Source organism: Ambystoma mexicanum, chromosome 2q, assembly GCF_040938575.1.
Source record: "Ambystoma mexicanum isolate Mex_15411 chromosome 2q, UKY_AmexF1_1, whole genome shotgun sequence".
Classification (NCBI taxonomy): domain Eukaryota; kingdom Metazoa; phylum Chordata; class Amphibia; order Caudata; family Ambystomatidae; genus Ambystoma; species Ambystoma mexicanum.
Genome location: NC_090924.1, coordinates 56,103,426 through 56,120,434, shown reverse-complemented (window position 1 = coordinate 56,120,434; position 17,009 = coordinate 56,103,426). Strand labels below are relative to the sequence as shown.

Here is a 17,009-nt window from a genome sequence, read left to right as displayed (position 1 = left end):
CAGCGACGGAAATGTTTGCATGAGAAATGTGTGAACAAAAGGTTTGTGCATTTCCCCTGCGAACACGTATTTAAAACCCTTACAAACCCACTCCCCCACCCTTAACACACCCCCACATAACCAAACCCTACTTACCTTTCCTTCACGCTGTGCCCCTGCAGCGCCAGTTCTCTTTCACTTCCATGATGTGGAACCGGTGCCGCAGGGTCCTTTTTTCGTTTTTTTTTTGGAAGCTGCAGGTGTTACCCCCGCTCAATAAACTGTACAGCATAGTGAGTGGGGTGTTGCAGGGGACAACCCCCCCTCCCCCCAGCCCCAAGTCCGACCTCATCGAAACACCTAAACACACACCACGAAAAGTTTGGACTTTTGGTAGTCCAAACATTTCGTGGTGTTTGTTTTAGGTCTTTTGGTGAGGTCAGACTTTTATAGTCGGTCAAATCGTACAATACCGACCACTGATCAAACGGGGCAAAGAGATCCTTGTGGAAGAAAAAAAAGATGTCCTGCAAAGCCCCTGTTTGTGCTGCAGAAATAAAACTGCAGAGGAAGCCTACTTGTTTCACTAGTTGTTTCACTAGTTGAGGGTGTGGAATCTCAAGTTATACTTCGGACGGCAATGTTTTCAGGGAGGCAGCCCAGGAGGGAGCTGGTTGGTCCACTTGGTGGTCCTTGGACACTTCTGAAGGCTTTAAAGTGCAGGATCCAAGAGCAGGGGTGGTCGCTTGTTCAGGGGTTGAAGCACCAATTAAGACATTCAGGATTTCGGACAAAGGAGCAGGGCTTCTCAGGGAAGTTGACTGGCTGGCTGCAATGATGTGTTCCAGGTCTTCAGCGGGCTGCTCCTCTTCAAAGGGGTCTTCGCTCCAATGATGGTCTGGTGAAAGGTTGCAGGCGGCTACCTTTTTATCCTAAATTCTGCAGTCCACAAATCTTCCCTTCAACAGGTAAACTTGGCCAGCATGTGGACTGGGTCCACATAGTCCTAGACCACACATTGGGCTATAAACACATACCGCCACTTTGGCCAGTAAAGGACATGCTTTATATGAAATATCCGGCCCTGAAAGGGCAAGAAAAGGCCAAATTACCCTACGGCAAGAGAACACAGTGAAATATTGTAGCAGTAATTTCAGAGCGTGTAGTACTCTAAAGGGTATCATTCGGTGAAATGCAAAAGTGCATGCGAGAAAGTAAACCAAAAAAACTGCAGAAAAGTATCTGCTTCCACCAGCTAATGAAAACAAAAGGGATACAAATTATCCATTCTGCACTTCACTGTAAGGCGGTGCGCAGTTTAAAAAAACAGTACGGTTATAGGCATTCCACCGAAAGTTAAGCCCAAACAGCTTACTGAAGCACCTTTTACTCTGTGAAGCTTATGCTTTCTCAGTGGCCGATCGGTTTGTTGGCTGATGAGGACTCGGTTTCTAACTTATCAGGGGGAGGGGCCGGGGGAGAAATCAAATTAGCTAGAGGAAAAAAGAAGAAATCGGGGCCACTATCTAGCGAGGTATCATTTCTTGTGTTCGACCTTGCAAAGGTCCATCCAGTTTTTGTTTAATCGTCTGAAGCATAGCAAAGCCTTTAAGAATGATTAACTTAAAAGATGTGAGTTGACGATGGCGAGTGCCACATTTGGTGACGAATTGCAGATTCAAGCATTTTATGGTAATAAATTGTCTATTTCTTACCTGGAACCAGAACCGACTTTACCAAATCATTCTTTCTCTGAACAAACCCAATGTAGTTTAGAGAAAATGCTTCATATCTACTCATACATTGTGTGTTCATCGCCTCATTGGACGTCATGAGTTGCCAGTATAGTAGTGAAAGGCTAACCTAGTTGCCCATGGCTCCTGGACTAAATCAATGTCCCCAATATCTGAGACTGTGCAGAGTAGTTATTTGCGAAGTGGGGTTTCAAATATGTGTGTTTTTACAGGTTTGCTTGAGCAGGTTTTGTTAATAGTTGCAGCAGGAGACATTCGTAATTATGCTTTTATCAAGGAGGAAAAATTCAAGTTGCAAGCTCAGCAATAGTCAGTCGCCACCTCAATTCTATGCATATACACAGCACACACCATTTCTTACTTGCTAAGAGTCGAGTATTACTAGTCCATGGTTAGTGGCGAGTGCACATTTGGCACTCTGCTTTCATTGATTGATCTTTTGCTGCAAAAGTAACGAAGGCAAAGCAGTGAATACAAATGGTATACAATGTGCCCCTTCCCTGAGGCACACAGTGTTTCCCTCGCCCCACACCCATGCCGAGCTCCCCTGCCCTCTTCCCGGCCCGTGATTGGAGGCCTCCCCGGCAGCAGGACAAACCCACAAGCTTGAGAGCCCCTTTTCATGCACCGCAGGCCCATGAGTGAGGGTCCTTCGCCGGCCTCTGCACACCATCCTGGTGGTGAGTGACTTGCCCACCCCCCCCCCACCTTTTACTTTCTTATCCCTTTTCTCCTATCTCGTGCTCTTTGAGTATGTTTTTTTCCTGCATTATTTATTTTCCAACCCCCTCTCCCACGTAATGTATCCCACTTTCCCCCTCTCCCTTTCAGAGATTTAGCAATCTTCAGCCACACGTCCGCCATAAGGCCCTGTAATGAGGTCCCCTGCCTGGCAAAATCTGGTGGAATGACACATGGTGCTGGTGCCTCTCCAAGCTAGCGGATGTTGTATCCTGGGGTAGTATGGGTTAGATCCACTGGTCAGCACCCAAGAGGTGGATGGAGCACAGTTTCAGGCTTACATTGGAGGAGACCCCGTCCCAACCCCCTCCCCTGTCGTCTTCCCGCTCTGCTGTGTATTCTTGCCGCTCAGCTGCTGCCGCCCACCCTCCTGTGATTAGAGGTGTCCTTGGCAGCAAGATGACAAACCCACATGCACGAGCTCAAGAGCCCTTCTTAATGCACGTCCGGCCCTCTGGGCAGCCACCTCTGTTTGCCCATGGGCGGCTGACATAGCATCCTATAGCAATAACTAAGTTAAGTGTTGTGGGCTGTGAGCACAGACATTACTGTGCTTAACTAAAACCCTACCACTTCGTCATTAATACTATCAAACCAGAACTTTATGTAGATTACCTGCCACCCTCCTTAGATAGCTGTGTAAATCGATTAGGGGCCACAGTTTATGTAAGACTTGGATGTTTCTTGGGGCAGGAAATACGTTGCGCTTAGATGGATTTGAGAGTTAACACTTTCACCTGGATGTATTTTGGGGGTGATCAATGTGTTTGCACTCAAACGGCAGCGTTTCTATTACGCTTAAAAGATTTATAATGGTATCCGGTGCATAGCAGTCAGATGATTATAAGGAGAACCTGTCTAATGCGCCTTGAAGGTATATTAGGACAAACTCTATTGCTCCTAGAATATGTGAGGATAGACTGTTAACTGCACTCAGAAGATGTTTTAGGATAGCAGGTCTATTGCAATTGGCTTGGTATAGCACCTGAAAGATTCAATGTTAACCTGACTCTACACTTACAGATTTATGCGGCTGGCCTAGATATTGCATTTGAAGAGTCCTGAGGTTGATTATTGCACTTAGAAGATGTATTAGGATAACGCCTAACAGTTTGAGGGTAGCCGGTATATCACACATGGAATGTACTAGGATAGCCTGCCCACTGCACAAAAAACATACTGGGTATCCTGCTTAGTGCACATTGATTTCACCTATAAGATCCATGTTATTAATTTGGCTGATGTCGAAAGATCTGGGGGATTGCTTATAAATCCATTCAATAGATACTTTAAATTGGAATCCTGGGTTTTCAGGACGACAGCCTGTCTATTGCACTTAGAAGATGCATCAGGCCAGCATGTCTATTGCACCTAGAGATAACACGGCTTTCTACAGATGTCCATTACTCTTCTTCAAAGACAAAGTTCCATCTGAGCCACAAGGGACGTATGCACGCACCGCTTCAGTGATCTTCGGTTGCAGGCACGGTTTCCTACCCGCACGGCATATGCTCATATGACGTACCAATGATAAAACATCTGAAGAAAAGAAAACAAAGCTGGCATTTAAGTACTTTTTCTCATAGTCGATTAACAAAAGGTCCTTGCCGTTGCAGAGATTTAGCAATCTTCAGCCACATGTCCGCCATAAGATCCTTTAATGAGGTCACCTGCCTGGCAAGATCTGGTGGAATGACACATGATGCCACTCCAAGCTAGCGGATGTTGTATCCTGGGGTAGTATGGGATAGATCCACTGGTCAGCACCCAAGAGGTGGATGGAGGAGAGTTTGAGGATTACATTGGAGGAGAATACCATGAGGTGGTAGAGAAATATCAGAAGAACAATACAGAACCTAACCAATCTGAGTAAGAAGGTTTTGGAAGGGCACGCTTGGCCGAAGGCAGGGGTAGGCGTAAGATCCCATTATGAATGGTAGGAAGGATGTATGAGCGTGTTGATGGCGGAAAGGTGGAGCAGGACGAGAGATTTGGGGCAGGGGCGGGTGAAATGTGGTGGTGACAATGGCAACAATCAGGACCTTAAGCGAGGGCGATGATTGAAGCCTTTATAACATCTGTAGCTTGAGGAAGAACGGGTGCAGGCGCACTCTTGAGACTAAGATCACAAATGCTCGAAAGAACCTGACTGGCTCACTGAATAAGGGTGCAGGGACCCCGTAAACCTGACACTAAGTCTAGGAGAAATTCATTTATCTACAGCTTGAAGTTGTGGCAGCGACCAGTCTGCACCTGCAGTTGAGGTATTACCTTTATAATTAATTATTAATTAGGATTTGTGTTTTATAACATGCTCAATACCAAAGAGGCTTCTAAGCACAGACCAGAGATTCAAACCTGTTTTGCTCTGTCTTGATTCCAAGGCGAACGTGTTGTCACCAAGTTATACTGCCTGTACCTTGAGGCTGTAAGTGACGGGGAGTTCCTAACTGTTGTAAAGTATATCATGAACCCGTTTCATTTTTGATCCACATAACTTTGTTCTTAAAATCTGGTTTTACTTCCAATTTGCGTTCAGCCTCTGTGTGGACCCCACTTGTGCTCCCGACAGGCCTTTAAAGCATGAAAACACTGAGGTGAAGTTTGAAAGGAGCAGGTGTTGAGCAACGTGCAGTATGGTACAAATGGTAGTAATGTGGTTTATTCCTACAACACTGAACAGGTAATTTTCAAACGCAACCGACAATCATGATTCACATTAAGACCAAATTGACATCTTCAGCAACATTATGAAAACACTTAAATAGCTTTTGCTGCACAGCCTTAAATACAGTGTAGCCTGACTTGGGGATGGAGCCTTTCATACTTTTCATGCTTTATTTTGACATCTTTCAGGGGTTGCAGTCATGGCCATGAAGAGTCCTCCTGTCAACAGTATGAGCCTGGACTTTCTGACTGAGGTTGCCATTGGCCTGGATAAGCTGGAGATGGACAAGGGCTGCCGCGGAGTCATTATAACATCGGTAAGAAGTTCTGCCGTTTAAAGAAGATTGGGTTTGGCTAAGTCCCACTAGATAAGGTCCCTTTTTGAGGCATGTGTTCGCTTTAAGCCCTTTGCTGTTTAATGTGGATTTGGGGAGGAGATAGGACCCTTTTACCCAGTGTTTCACAGAGTTATGGAGCAAATCGTCCTATCATTTGAAAAGTCACACAGTCTTGTGTTAAGATTCAGGTTGTGGATTGTGGATAGGTTGAACGTCTCCTTATCCTTCAGAAGGAAGCATAACCTAAAAACAGGGAAAGGGGAATCAAGGACTGGGAAGTTTTGAATTACATTGTAGCATTACTTTCTGAAGTACGGAATGTTGAACTAAAATGCCACTCAATGGAACCAAGGCATAAAACGATAAACCCTGTCCCATCTTTCTCTCCCAAGCCACAGCGATAACTGATGTGTTTGATGGGTTACTCCTACTACAGCATTGCTTGTTCAACACAGTCCGGTAGAGACTTGGCACACAAGGATGATGGACCTCCCATCTCATCTGATGTGACTTCCATGAAGTTTTGAACGCTGATGCTTTTTGGCCTTTAGAGGTTTTGAGAGCCCAGAAGTACTCATTGTAGCCAATGAAGCCCTGATTGACTAGTCCCCAAATGGTATGCTGTAAACTAAGTTTTATATTTTACATTGTTTTCGCTGTCAAAATTGACTTTGCTGGTATTCAATAACAATTGGTTAATACTCTAGTTGCCCTCAATCCTGAGATTGTACAGTAGACTCCATGCCCCTGAAATGGCTTTATCCTCAATCCATGAATACCTACTCACCAAATCACTAGTGAACGATTTTGATAGTGAATTCCATTATGGCAGATGGCCTCTTTCACTTAAGGATGTGGAAATGCTGGGCAATGGAGTACAGTTGCTCTGTCTTCCGCCTATGCTGTGATGGTTGTCAGCAGGAAGGTGGAAAGCTGGACATGAGGTAGAGGGGTAAAGGGTGAAAAGGTGGGACACAATGCAGGGTCCTGTATGCAAGGTGTACTCTTGTCTGTGGCTGATCAAATGCAAACCTGTCTGCAGTAAAAGAAGAAATGTGAGTCTGTGCTGCACCCAGGTGAGCCCATGTGGAAAAGGGGACTGTTGGGAAAGATTTCTCTTTACAGCACCTTTCTTTCAAGTGTTAATGGACCCCCCAAACGTATTTTGCTTTAATTTCTTAATCTGACCTGCTCTTTTTGCAGTGCAGTGAAGCCTTCGGCCTCACTACACTAGCTTTTACTCATTTGTCATGGGGAAACTGACATGCCCTTCAGGCTGTCAGAACTGGAAAACATAGTTTCCCCATTACTTTGTTGCCTCTTTTGTTAACTTGTTATTACTTTTGGTAACTTTATCATTGTACAATGGGGTGTACTTTTTGTTTTAACCTAGACTAACACTCAGAGGATTTTTAGTTACTTTAGGTGTGCCGAAGGCACAAGTTGGTGGCAGCATTTACTTTTTGCAATTTATGTGGTGTATTTTACTTTAGCCTTTCTTCATTTACCGCATTTGGCTACCTACTGCGGCTAGTGTCCAAACATGGCTGTATAGGTATGCTAGAGAGGACCAGGGTTCACACTACGTATTCACTGCTCTGAGCAACCAGGGCCCAACAAACCCTCTCCCGGCATACAAACGGAAGACTGAGCCAAGGGCAAGTCAAAACTGTCCTTTATTTTTCATAACAGAGCAGATCAGAATTCTCCAGCAGTCACAGCTCCTGATCCTGTGTCGGGGGCTTTGCTTACGTTAGGACATCACAAATCAGGGCTTTTCCCCAAAAACCTAAGAGCCCACCTGATTAGGTCGTTGGGGTGGTATCCCCTATAGCTGGCACATGGAGGTTATTCTACTGGCCCTAGCATGTCGGGTGGCTTGCCTGACATTTGCCCAAAAACAATCTATTACATTGTTGCCGGGTCACAGGATTACCATTGGCCCTTGCCCTCTGCCATCCATCCCTGGATTTGTGTTCCCTGATTGATTGGAGATGATCTCCCCAGGCCTGGGACCCAGCTCTGTTCTCAGTGATCATTCCATCTTCTCAAGGTGATGAGGAAGACTGTGTTCCCATTGCACCTGTCAGTCAGTATTACCACTTTGCCTTTTGAGATTGCCTGTAGGGTCACAATGTTGTAGAATAATATATGTATCATTTCATGTCTGTTTCACTAGGAAATGCTCCTCTTCTCGCCATGAGTAAATGGCCATTGTTCGGCTCGGCTGCACCACATGGGTGAAGACTGCAAAAATCTAGCTTTCTGTTCTGCTATTAGTGAGGGTTTATTCGGTTGTCTTACAGGTGGCTCCCTGTCTCTGCAGCTCAGGAATGTTCTGCTCATCTGTGACCTTTGCTGTGAGCTGTGAGCCTAGGCTTGGTGCTTCGTGCAACCTAATTATGTTTAGCTTAGTTTCTCGTTCTGAGGCCTGTGGCTTCATGTAATTTGACTATAGTTGTGCTATAACTTCTATGTCTATATTGTAGTATGCTTCATATATGTTAGTAAAACGTTGGCTCTTCCAGATCTTTACACGGTCCTGTAGTTCTGTGTGGTTAGTCGCAATAAGCGTCTGCAAGCTTGCACTGCATCTATTGTTGGCTTACATTTCTGCGTTTGGCTAATGAGAGAAAATAAAAGCTTTCAACAGTATGTATATGTGTCTGTCCTCTATCTACAGAACTGTGTAAGCATGTTCTTCGTGTGTGTCCATGTAACTCTGTGCATGGATGCGATTGTGCTTCATGGATAACGTTACTATGTCATGGTGTCTCTGATGTCAGTACCTCAGGATATTTGTCATTATTTGGTTATGTCCATTGAGGCGCCTAGATCCATAATCAGTGATGGGGCCCCTGTATCAATGATGATGTAAGCAGGATAGGGTTTGAATGGTTGTCTGAGAGAATCTGTTTGCATATGTAGTTGTCACTGGCCCTCCCAGGGGCTGTCCAAACAGTAACTTGGCATCTTGCATCTCTGACTCTTTGGGCTGTCGTATTTATAGGGGTTAAGCGGGCATTCTAGGGACCCTGCCCCCTCTGGTCAACTTGACCAAACCTAGTCACTGTAGCCATATCTTCATTATTCCATAGCAATATGCATGGGCATCGAAACTCCATGTCGTGTAACTGCAATCTCCTTCTGGGTTACAAAAATACCCATTTCGATCAGAACCTCTTGTTTTCCAACAGATCAAATGTTCTCTCTGCTAACAATGGTCACTCCTTCATCTGTGCCCTTACTTTATTTCTTACCTCTACTATCTTATCTTCTTTGTCATTTGTGTTTATATCTACTATTACTTTCATCCCTATTGTTTTGTGGGTCGTCTTGCGACATTGTTTGATTCATATCTTTATCGCCCATAGTGTTACTAGTACCAGTATTGGTGGTCCTAGTAATATTCTAGTCCGGTCTATCCATGTTGGCATCCATGAAAATATATATGACAGCCAGCTTTGATCTTTTCCTGTTCTTTTGGCTTCTCCCTCTATCTTGGCGTACATTATCGACAATCTTGTCACTGCGTCTTTCAATGTACCATTTGCTTCATCGTTTGCAGGCATAAATGCACAACACGAACAACCCATCTTGGTGCAAACTCCTCCTTACATTGCTCTAAGAAGGTCTAGAACATATCTGTTCTGGAGTGCCATCAACCTTACTGCTCTTAGCTCTTCTTTCATCGCGTTGAAGCCATTTACAGTTGTCGGTGCCCATCTCGTAATCTGAAACCATTTTGCGTTTGTGTATGTCTGTGCAGCTGGAACTACTGGCACAAAGAACATTTGTCATACTGAACAATCAACGTTTAGGTGGTACAGCCTTAAGTGATGTTTCTGGTGCTAATGCAAAGTAGTTCTCATTTTTCACTCTGCTCACTTCTACTGACCTTTCTCTTTGTGTTGTCCATTTTAGGGAAGTCTTATGTCTTGATGTATTTTTGTGGTACTTATAATGCTGGTGTATTTATGTGTACCAATGAACATGTGCCTCTCCAGTTGGGCGGCAGCTTCTCATACGCCTTGGATCCACACACCCAGTAGTGATCCATTAATACTGCCGTCCCAACCTTCATTGCTGTATGCTTTTCTGTGTCCTTGCACACTTTTTCTCCAACCTTTATTGCACTATCATTCTGCAAACCCAATGCTGGTTTCTTCAGTGATATTATGGGCATAGGTACAGCTTCATTGTCCGTCCAGGTCAGTAACTTCGGGCTTGCATCCCATTCTTTCAGGCACTTATGTTCTCCTTGTACTGCGTTTACTGGAGCTTGTAAGAGGGTGTGGGCTTTGCTACCTACTACTCCCTCCTTCCATCCTTCAGCTGTGTACACCTGGCCATACACAAGCATCTGTGGTCTTTCCCAACATCCTTCTCTTATTTGCTTGGGTCCCTTCTTAGGTCATGGTAATCCTTTCAGTGTTATTGTGTTTCTCTCCTTTCTGTGGGCCACCCGTTATGTATTGTATAGCCTGGTCTAGTTGCCACTAATTGTTCATCATGTCACTTGTCTTTAAAGAACTGTCTTCATAGGGGAATGTTGCCTTGGACATCCATCTCAGTGTTGCTGTTCTCCCGTGGAATCTCTCGGGTTGTAAACCTGGACAGGTACATAAGGCATTGTGCTCTTGCTGCTGGTATTTCAGTTGTTACAACCGTCCTAGAGGCACTCCTGGCATAGGGATATTAGTGAGCATATGGCAGCTCTTCCCAGTGGCCTGTTTACCTACTTTAGTAATGTGCTTGTACCACATGTTAATGGATATTCTAGCAGTATCAGTTAGATAGTTCAACCCGCCCAAGATGTCTGCATCTGCACTGCGTCCATCTCCATTTATTATACTAGCAGTGCTGGTCCAGTCCACCCGACATCTGACAAGGTCGTTCCACCTGCTGAAGTTGAAGTTGTGTTAGTAGAGGATACAGAAGTATTGCTAGCAACAAGTGACACTCGCAAAAAGATGACTGTGAAAATACTAGATGAGAATAAGACATCAACATTCTTTTAGTAATGCCCTCCATCACTTGCACCTCTTGGATGGATCCTTTTCTAGTTCGGAGATATCGGTTGCCCGCCTGAAATGCGCAAAACAAGCGCTACTGTGTTAGTATTACATTAATTCAAGCCCTGCGAACAAAGTAGTCTGCCATAGCAAGAATGACTATCTGTTCCCACACAGCTTTTATTCTGGGGTTATGTAGTACTGAGAGTACTGATGGATTTCCTCTTTCCAGGTGTGGAGATAGTTGGGGCAAATAAGCTATGAAGACATGGAAATAACCATTTGGATGGAGTCTCCTTGTGCTGTTGGACTTCCTGACAATTTGGACAAAATGGCCTTGGAAGGTTTCGGGATGAGTATCATGGGGAAACATGGAACAAATCAATACCAACAAAACAATAACAGTCGCACTTTCACAATGTATGCTGTCAGTGTGCGAAAAGAAAAATAATAAACGGTGTTCCCTCACTCTGGATGTGTAGGTAGTCCTTTCCCTATCTCTCCTGCTCTGGAACGAGTAATCATAGGGTGTCCTCTGCTGGGTTGTGATTTTTCAAGGCAATTGTTTCTCAGTGTGCTTGTGAATCGTTGGCCCTTTAAAAATTGGTGCTAGGAGAGGCAGCTGCTTGGTAGGGCTTGATGTCCCCAAGATGGTTCTGAGTATATTTCCCCTATCAGTTTTTTACAGCTTGCTCAGTCATTAACTCCACAATGAGTGGTCCAGTAAACTGTGGCTTGTCCCACTTTCTGCTGAAGTTTTGTAATGGGGCATTTTCCCTGGATATAATGGTGGCTGCTTTAAGAGATCCGTGTTTGGCTCAGTGTTGTTCTTTTCTCTTGCTTGAGGCCGCTCTTGCCAAGGCCAGGGCGTTTTCGACTCTTAAATGCTACAGTTACATGTGGAAGCTTTTCGCTTCGTGGTACCGGTTGCAGAAGATCACACCTCTGAGGGTCGCGGCCCTGGAGATTCTGCCATATTAGTTGTCCTTGGCCAAGGCTGGACTGGCGCAGGCCTTGATCAAGGTGTATCTGGCGGCTATCTCCCGCTACACCAGGTCTCCAGGAAGATCTTCTCTTTGGTCCCATCGTCTCGTTAAGGAGTTCTTCAAAGGACTGTTTCGCTTTTTCCCGCCAGTGAAAGCTCCTGCCCCGGCGTGGGAACTCAATGTGGTGCTGATGAGGCTCATGGGGGGAGGGGCTTTGAGCCTATGCATCAGCCGCCGCTCAAGTTTCTCTCGTGGAAAATTGCTTTCCTTGTGGCCATTGCCTCTGGCAGGTGGGTGGGTAAGATCCAGGACCTATCCTGCAAACAGCCGTATTTTACTTTCCACAAATCGAGGGTGGTGCTGCAGACGCACCTCCCCTTCATGCCTAAGGTTCCGTTGGAATTCCACCTCAGTGAGCCTTTGTTACCTGTGTTTTTTCAAAAGCCTTCATCTCAGGGCCTTGAACACTCTGGAAGTTGCTTGTGCTCTAAAGTTCTAAGTAGCATTCACAAAGAGTTTTCGGAAGACGTCTCAACTGTTCGTAAACTTTGGTCCTATGAACAATGGGAAGGCCTTGACCAAGGCTCCCGTCTCGAGGTGACTTTCCGGCTGCATTACGCACTGCCATCGGTTGGTGAACAAAACACAGCCTGGTCCTCCGAGAGCCCACTTCACCAGAGCAATCGCTGCAACAATGTCGTTCCTGTCTGGTGTGCCCCTGCTTGACATCTGCAGGGCTGCTACATCGAGGTCCACGCACACCTTCACGAAGTTCTACGTCCACAGGGATTCCAGAGAGGAGTCTGTAGTCGGTCATGCAGTGCTACGCAACCTGTTCACTTGAGGGGAGTCTGTTCCACAGGTAAGTGTGTTGCTTCTATTGAGCCTTATAACCTCCTGCTATGTATTCTTTATTCATGAGCATGTGAATCCATGCCGACCCCATGCTGGAGAAGGAACAAGTTACTTGCCTGTAACTATTGTTCTCCAGCATGGGTCTGGCATGGATTTGCATGCAAAACCTCCTGCCTAACCGTCTGTGGCTCCTCTTGATCATACTGCCACTTTACGTGCTTACCAAATCTGAAGATGGCTCCAGAGGAGGGGCGTAGGGAGAGGACTGTAATTGACTGGGCTGTCATTGGCTGGGGGCAGTATGACCCAGAGTACAGTGATTGGTTCAGAGGAGAAATACAGTTTTTAAGTGGAACTGTTTTTCTTTTACCGAGGATTCCCGGCCTGATGGGGAAATGAGCATGTGAATCCATGCCAGACCCATGCTGTAGAACAATAGTTACAGCTAAGTAACTTGTTCCATCTCTGCATTCAAGCCAGGACTGAAAGATCTGTCGAGGCAGATTCAAAGGAGACGAGGGAACCCAAACAAACTGCTCCCAGCAGCAGGTCAAACAAAAAATCCCAGGATGGAGACAATGGCTGGGGACATCCTTGGATGTCCCAAAATGAAGATCAGGTTAAGGGATGTACTCGGGACCTCTCTGGACTCTTGCAGCCCAAAGTCAAGCAGAACCTTCTGACAGCAAACAATGGTAACAGTCCCTACATTTTCCCAAAGTGGAGTGCTCGACCCAGCAGATGTGTGGGATCACCTGGAGTGTTCTAGCACTTCAGACTGGACTTGTAGCAGTAACAACCCAAACCGGGATATGCCAAAACCACATAACCTACACAGTATAGCCATTATAATGGTTAAAGCGGTGTGAATTGTAGCAAAAATCGCCTTCAGCCGTTCGGCAGACCTCCTACTGAAGTTAGCAATAGCCAGCAATCATGAGAGCGAGGGGCTGGGCAGAACCAACATGCCCCTGTGAAACTGGCTTGGCCACAGGCCAGCCAATCACAAAGAGGGTCTTGGGCAGAGGGTCAGATGACCAGCCTTATCACTGGGATTACCCCTCAGCTAGAGCCATCCCCACAGGAAGTGAGGCGGTTAGACCAGGGACCGTCTATTAGCATAAACCAGTTAGAACCAGTATGGAGACTACTTTGACTGGTTCACAAAGGGCCCACCTGGTCAGAATGGCCATTTTGAGCCTATCTTGTGGTCCCCTAGACAAAGGGAACCCCATGGAACACAAAGGTTAAATTAAAAAAACATTGGTACCGCAGTGGCTACCTTTAAAGGTTCATTGGACTACCAGTGCAGTAAAATGGCTTGCACCCTTGGTGAAGCCAGAATTAATGCAGTCACCACCACCACCCTAGTCCCTTAAAACAAATTAAAGTGAAACAATCACTAGTGTAGAAATGGGGTGCCTAAGATGTGCCGTCTGGATGTGGGCTTCTTAAGAGTGACCCGATACCATATAGATAAAGTATAAAGGGGCACAAGGACAGCTGGACTTCAGGAGAAGTCCCTCTGGCCACCCAAAAGGGATCAAGTACCCAAAATGAAGGAGGGAGCACAAAAAGAGGCCAGAAAATCCCCAAAATAAGCCAGAATTCTTCGAAACCATGAGCAGAATTACACATCACAAGTTTTATTACATAGGCAAATGGTAGGCAGCCCAGCGAGCACCAGTTTACTTGACTGTGCTTATTCTGCATCTGTCCACCCACGTTTCTAGACAGTTGCAGAATGAAAAATAAGGCTCTCTCCGCCTAAATGTTAATGAATAGAGGTTACAATTGATCACTGATGTCCATTGAATACTGATGTCACCTGCCTGACTCTGTGGACATTCCTGGAGTGACTAAGGAGTGTGTGGTGGGGGGGGGGGGTGTTCAGGGTAAAATTATACTTCCCAAGCCAGAGGGTATTGGTCCTGGGATGGGGAGGATCCCCCCATGTCCACCTACCATAGCCCCTGTCGTATGGCAGGGGACGGTATCCGGAGCAACGTTTCTCCAAACAATGGCCCTTTAAGGGAAAAAACTTACTAGGACCCCTTGTGTGCACCCTAAACATTTCCAGCCATTGAGCGCTGCCAATCTTGGCTTCTTAGAGATTAGCAAGACCTTCCTTTTGACCAGAGCTACAGTGGTGGAAATGAGATATTCAGGCTTCCTCCAATAGTAACCAGGAGCCTGAAACTCCCACTCGCTAAACCTGCTAGAGAACAGTTGCATAGCCTGAAACAGGCCTTGTTGCTATTGCCAAGAACCCTGGCATAAAGGACCAGAGAAGCCATCTCGTCCTGTTCCGCGAGTGATGCAATGTTACCAGTTCAATGTTAACTGCTAGACTTTCCACTCTCAATTAGTGGAATTGCCACTTGAGTGTTAAAAATTCCACTTTTACAGAAGAAAATCATTCCTTTCCCAAATCGAAGGTTACAATAGCCTTACATGGATTTTCCTGCATAGTTTTGACACAGAAGATGGCTGGGTCCTTCCTGGGCATTGCTCTGCATTAACAGAAGGGGGTGGGGGGGAATGGAGAGTATTCCTTTAAAACATGGGGAACATGCCAAATAAAGCCTTGGTTGGCATTTAAACCCAGAGAGCAGGCTTCTGAGCCTGTAGGTAAAGCCAATGCCATCCCTCACCAATTTCAGGACATACAGACACTCGCAGAGCCCAGCCCAGGATGAGGGAGCGCACAGGGCTGTAAAAGCCTGAGGCACCACCTGCTATTGAGAGGATAGAGGGAGAAAAAAGACTTGAGTCAAGAAAGGGGTACTGTGAGGTCAGAGTGAGTTAGGGAGGGGGTTGGCGACACATCAGGAAATGGTTGGAAAACATGCAGAGAAGATGGGGATAGTGAGGATTTAGTTGGTGGAAATTCTCTGGAGGTTTGAGTCGCTGATAACGTTGAAGAGTTGGTTGGAGAAGATCATACGGTGGACAAATGCCAGGAGCAGGTTGAGATACTGCTGGAGGAGGTTGGAGTGCCTTAAGGGATTGGTGCCTGTATGGAGGTGAACCTTCCAGAACTTCATAAGAAGAGAGGATTGGGGACTAGAGGGAGTGATAGAAGTAAATGAAAGATGTCAAGAGGATCTGTACCATGGAACCCAAATAACAAGTCTGTTCTCGAAGTTTTTCGAGTGTCTGGTTGTCTCTAGGCATATGTTCACATTGAAGGAAGTATGAGCACTTGTTGGGAGCTTATTGGAGGATCAGAGAGGCAAAGGAGCGACCTGAGCCCAATTTCAATGGAGAAAGACCATTTGGGGAGCGCAGCCTTTGTGGAAACTGATACCCTCTGCTATCTCTGGGGTGGTCAACCTTTGGCTTTCCAGATGTTCTAGTCTACAACTTCCATCAGCCCTCTCAATTGGTCAATGGTGAGGGATCACGGGAATTGTAGTCCAAAACATCTGGAGAGCTAAAGGTTGCAGGCCCCTGCTCTTTCTGATGCCAGAAGGCCAACTCCTCCAAGAACCTGAGATGCAACCAAGAGAGAAGAGGGCTACAGTTGTGAGACATGGAGAGGAAGGGTGTTGAGATCTCTGTAAGATGGGGAAACCTGAGTTGTTTTCACAGGCCCCCTAATTGTTTTCAGCAAACAAGAGGAAGGGTGTGGGTAACCCTAAAATCAGGAAAGACGGACAGAGGCTGCGGGAAACAAGCGAGAGATTAAATGGGCAGCTTTAACCCTGGAAGGAGTTGGCATCCAGTGCTGAGAGACCTGAACTTTGCGAGTTATTTATTCGCCATTTATTATTTTGGCAAATAATGTGTATGTTTTTCACAAATAAAAATATCCGTTATCTACATTTTCTGTTTTAACATACTACTTCACCCTGGTAACCTTGGTCCGAAGACATTCAATTTTACATGTGGGGGTAGAGCAGGGTTAATGCCAGATAAGGGCTAAAAGCAAGCACAGAGGTGATAGTAACTTTTGCAAGATTAAACCATTTCGGTGAAGAAGGAAAATTGACATTAGGATCCATATATTCTCGTTTGAAGTCATCCCTTTGTTACTTCAGTTCGCTTCTCTTTCCTCTTTTACGGAACCTTTAGATTCAGTGTTTCATACAAGTGCTAGATTTCTTTATAATCATTCCCATATTTGTAAGATAATATAATTGAAGCAGACAATCAGTTTTGGAAACTTGCGAAAACCAGACTAATAAACAGTTTTATTATTTCACATAAAACATAGTTTGCGGACATGAATGAATCGTATAGCCCTCTACTCCTTAATTACCTCTTACAGCAGCTTTCTTGACCCTGGTGATTGTTAGGAAAGATTTCTTAATTGTGGGTAATTTTCCTTCCATGTGGCAACCCCTAAACTTTTTGCTGTTGTTTTCACCATGATCTAGACTTTGCCAGAGAAGTGCAGCCTTCTGACGCACTCCTCTGGGCTTTCGCTCCATTCTTACGGGGAAACTGACATGCCCTTAAGACAGTCAGTACCGGGAAACGCTGTTTTCCGTAGTTTCTTTATCATGTTGCAGCTTTCGTGCAACATGACACAAGAGGGCACTGTAAGCTAAGTTACTGCTCTCTTGGGTCTCTAGCCTTCTACAGGCCCTAGATACTCTTTTTGGATTGTAACTGATCGGTATCACGGACGGGAATGGTAGCAGCGATTGTTTCTTGTGTTTTTGAGCT

At 45.5% G+C, this 17,009-nt stretch overlaps 1 protein-coding gene across 1 annotated transcript in view; it reads left to right on the top strand.

Annotated features, from left to right (window-relative positions):
- Positions 1–17,009, top strand: part of LOC138569129 (enoyl-CoA delta isomerase 1, mitochondrial-like) — a 216,450-nt gene that overhangs the window by 60,444 nt on the left and 138,997 nt on the right. The window contains exon 3 of the mRNA XM_069646813.1: positions 5,331–5,458. Within this exon, the coding sequence (XP_069502914.1) occupies positions 5,331–5,458 (128 nt within the window). The remainder of the gene's footprint in view (positions 1–5,330; positions 5,459–17,009) is intronic.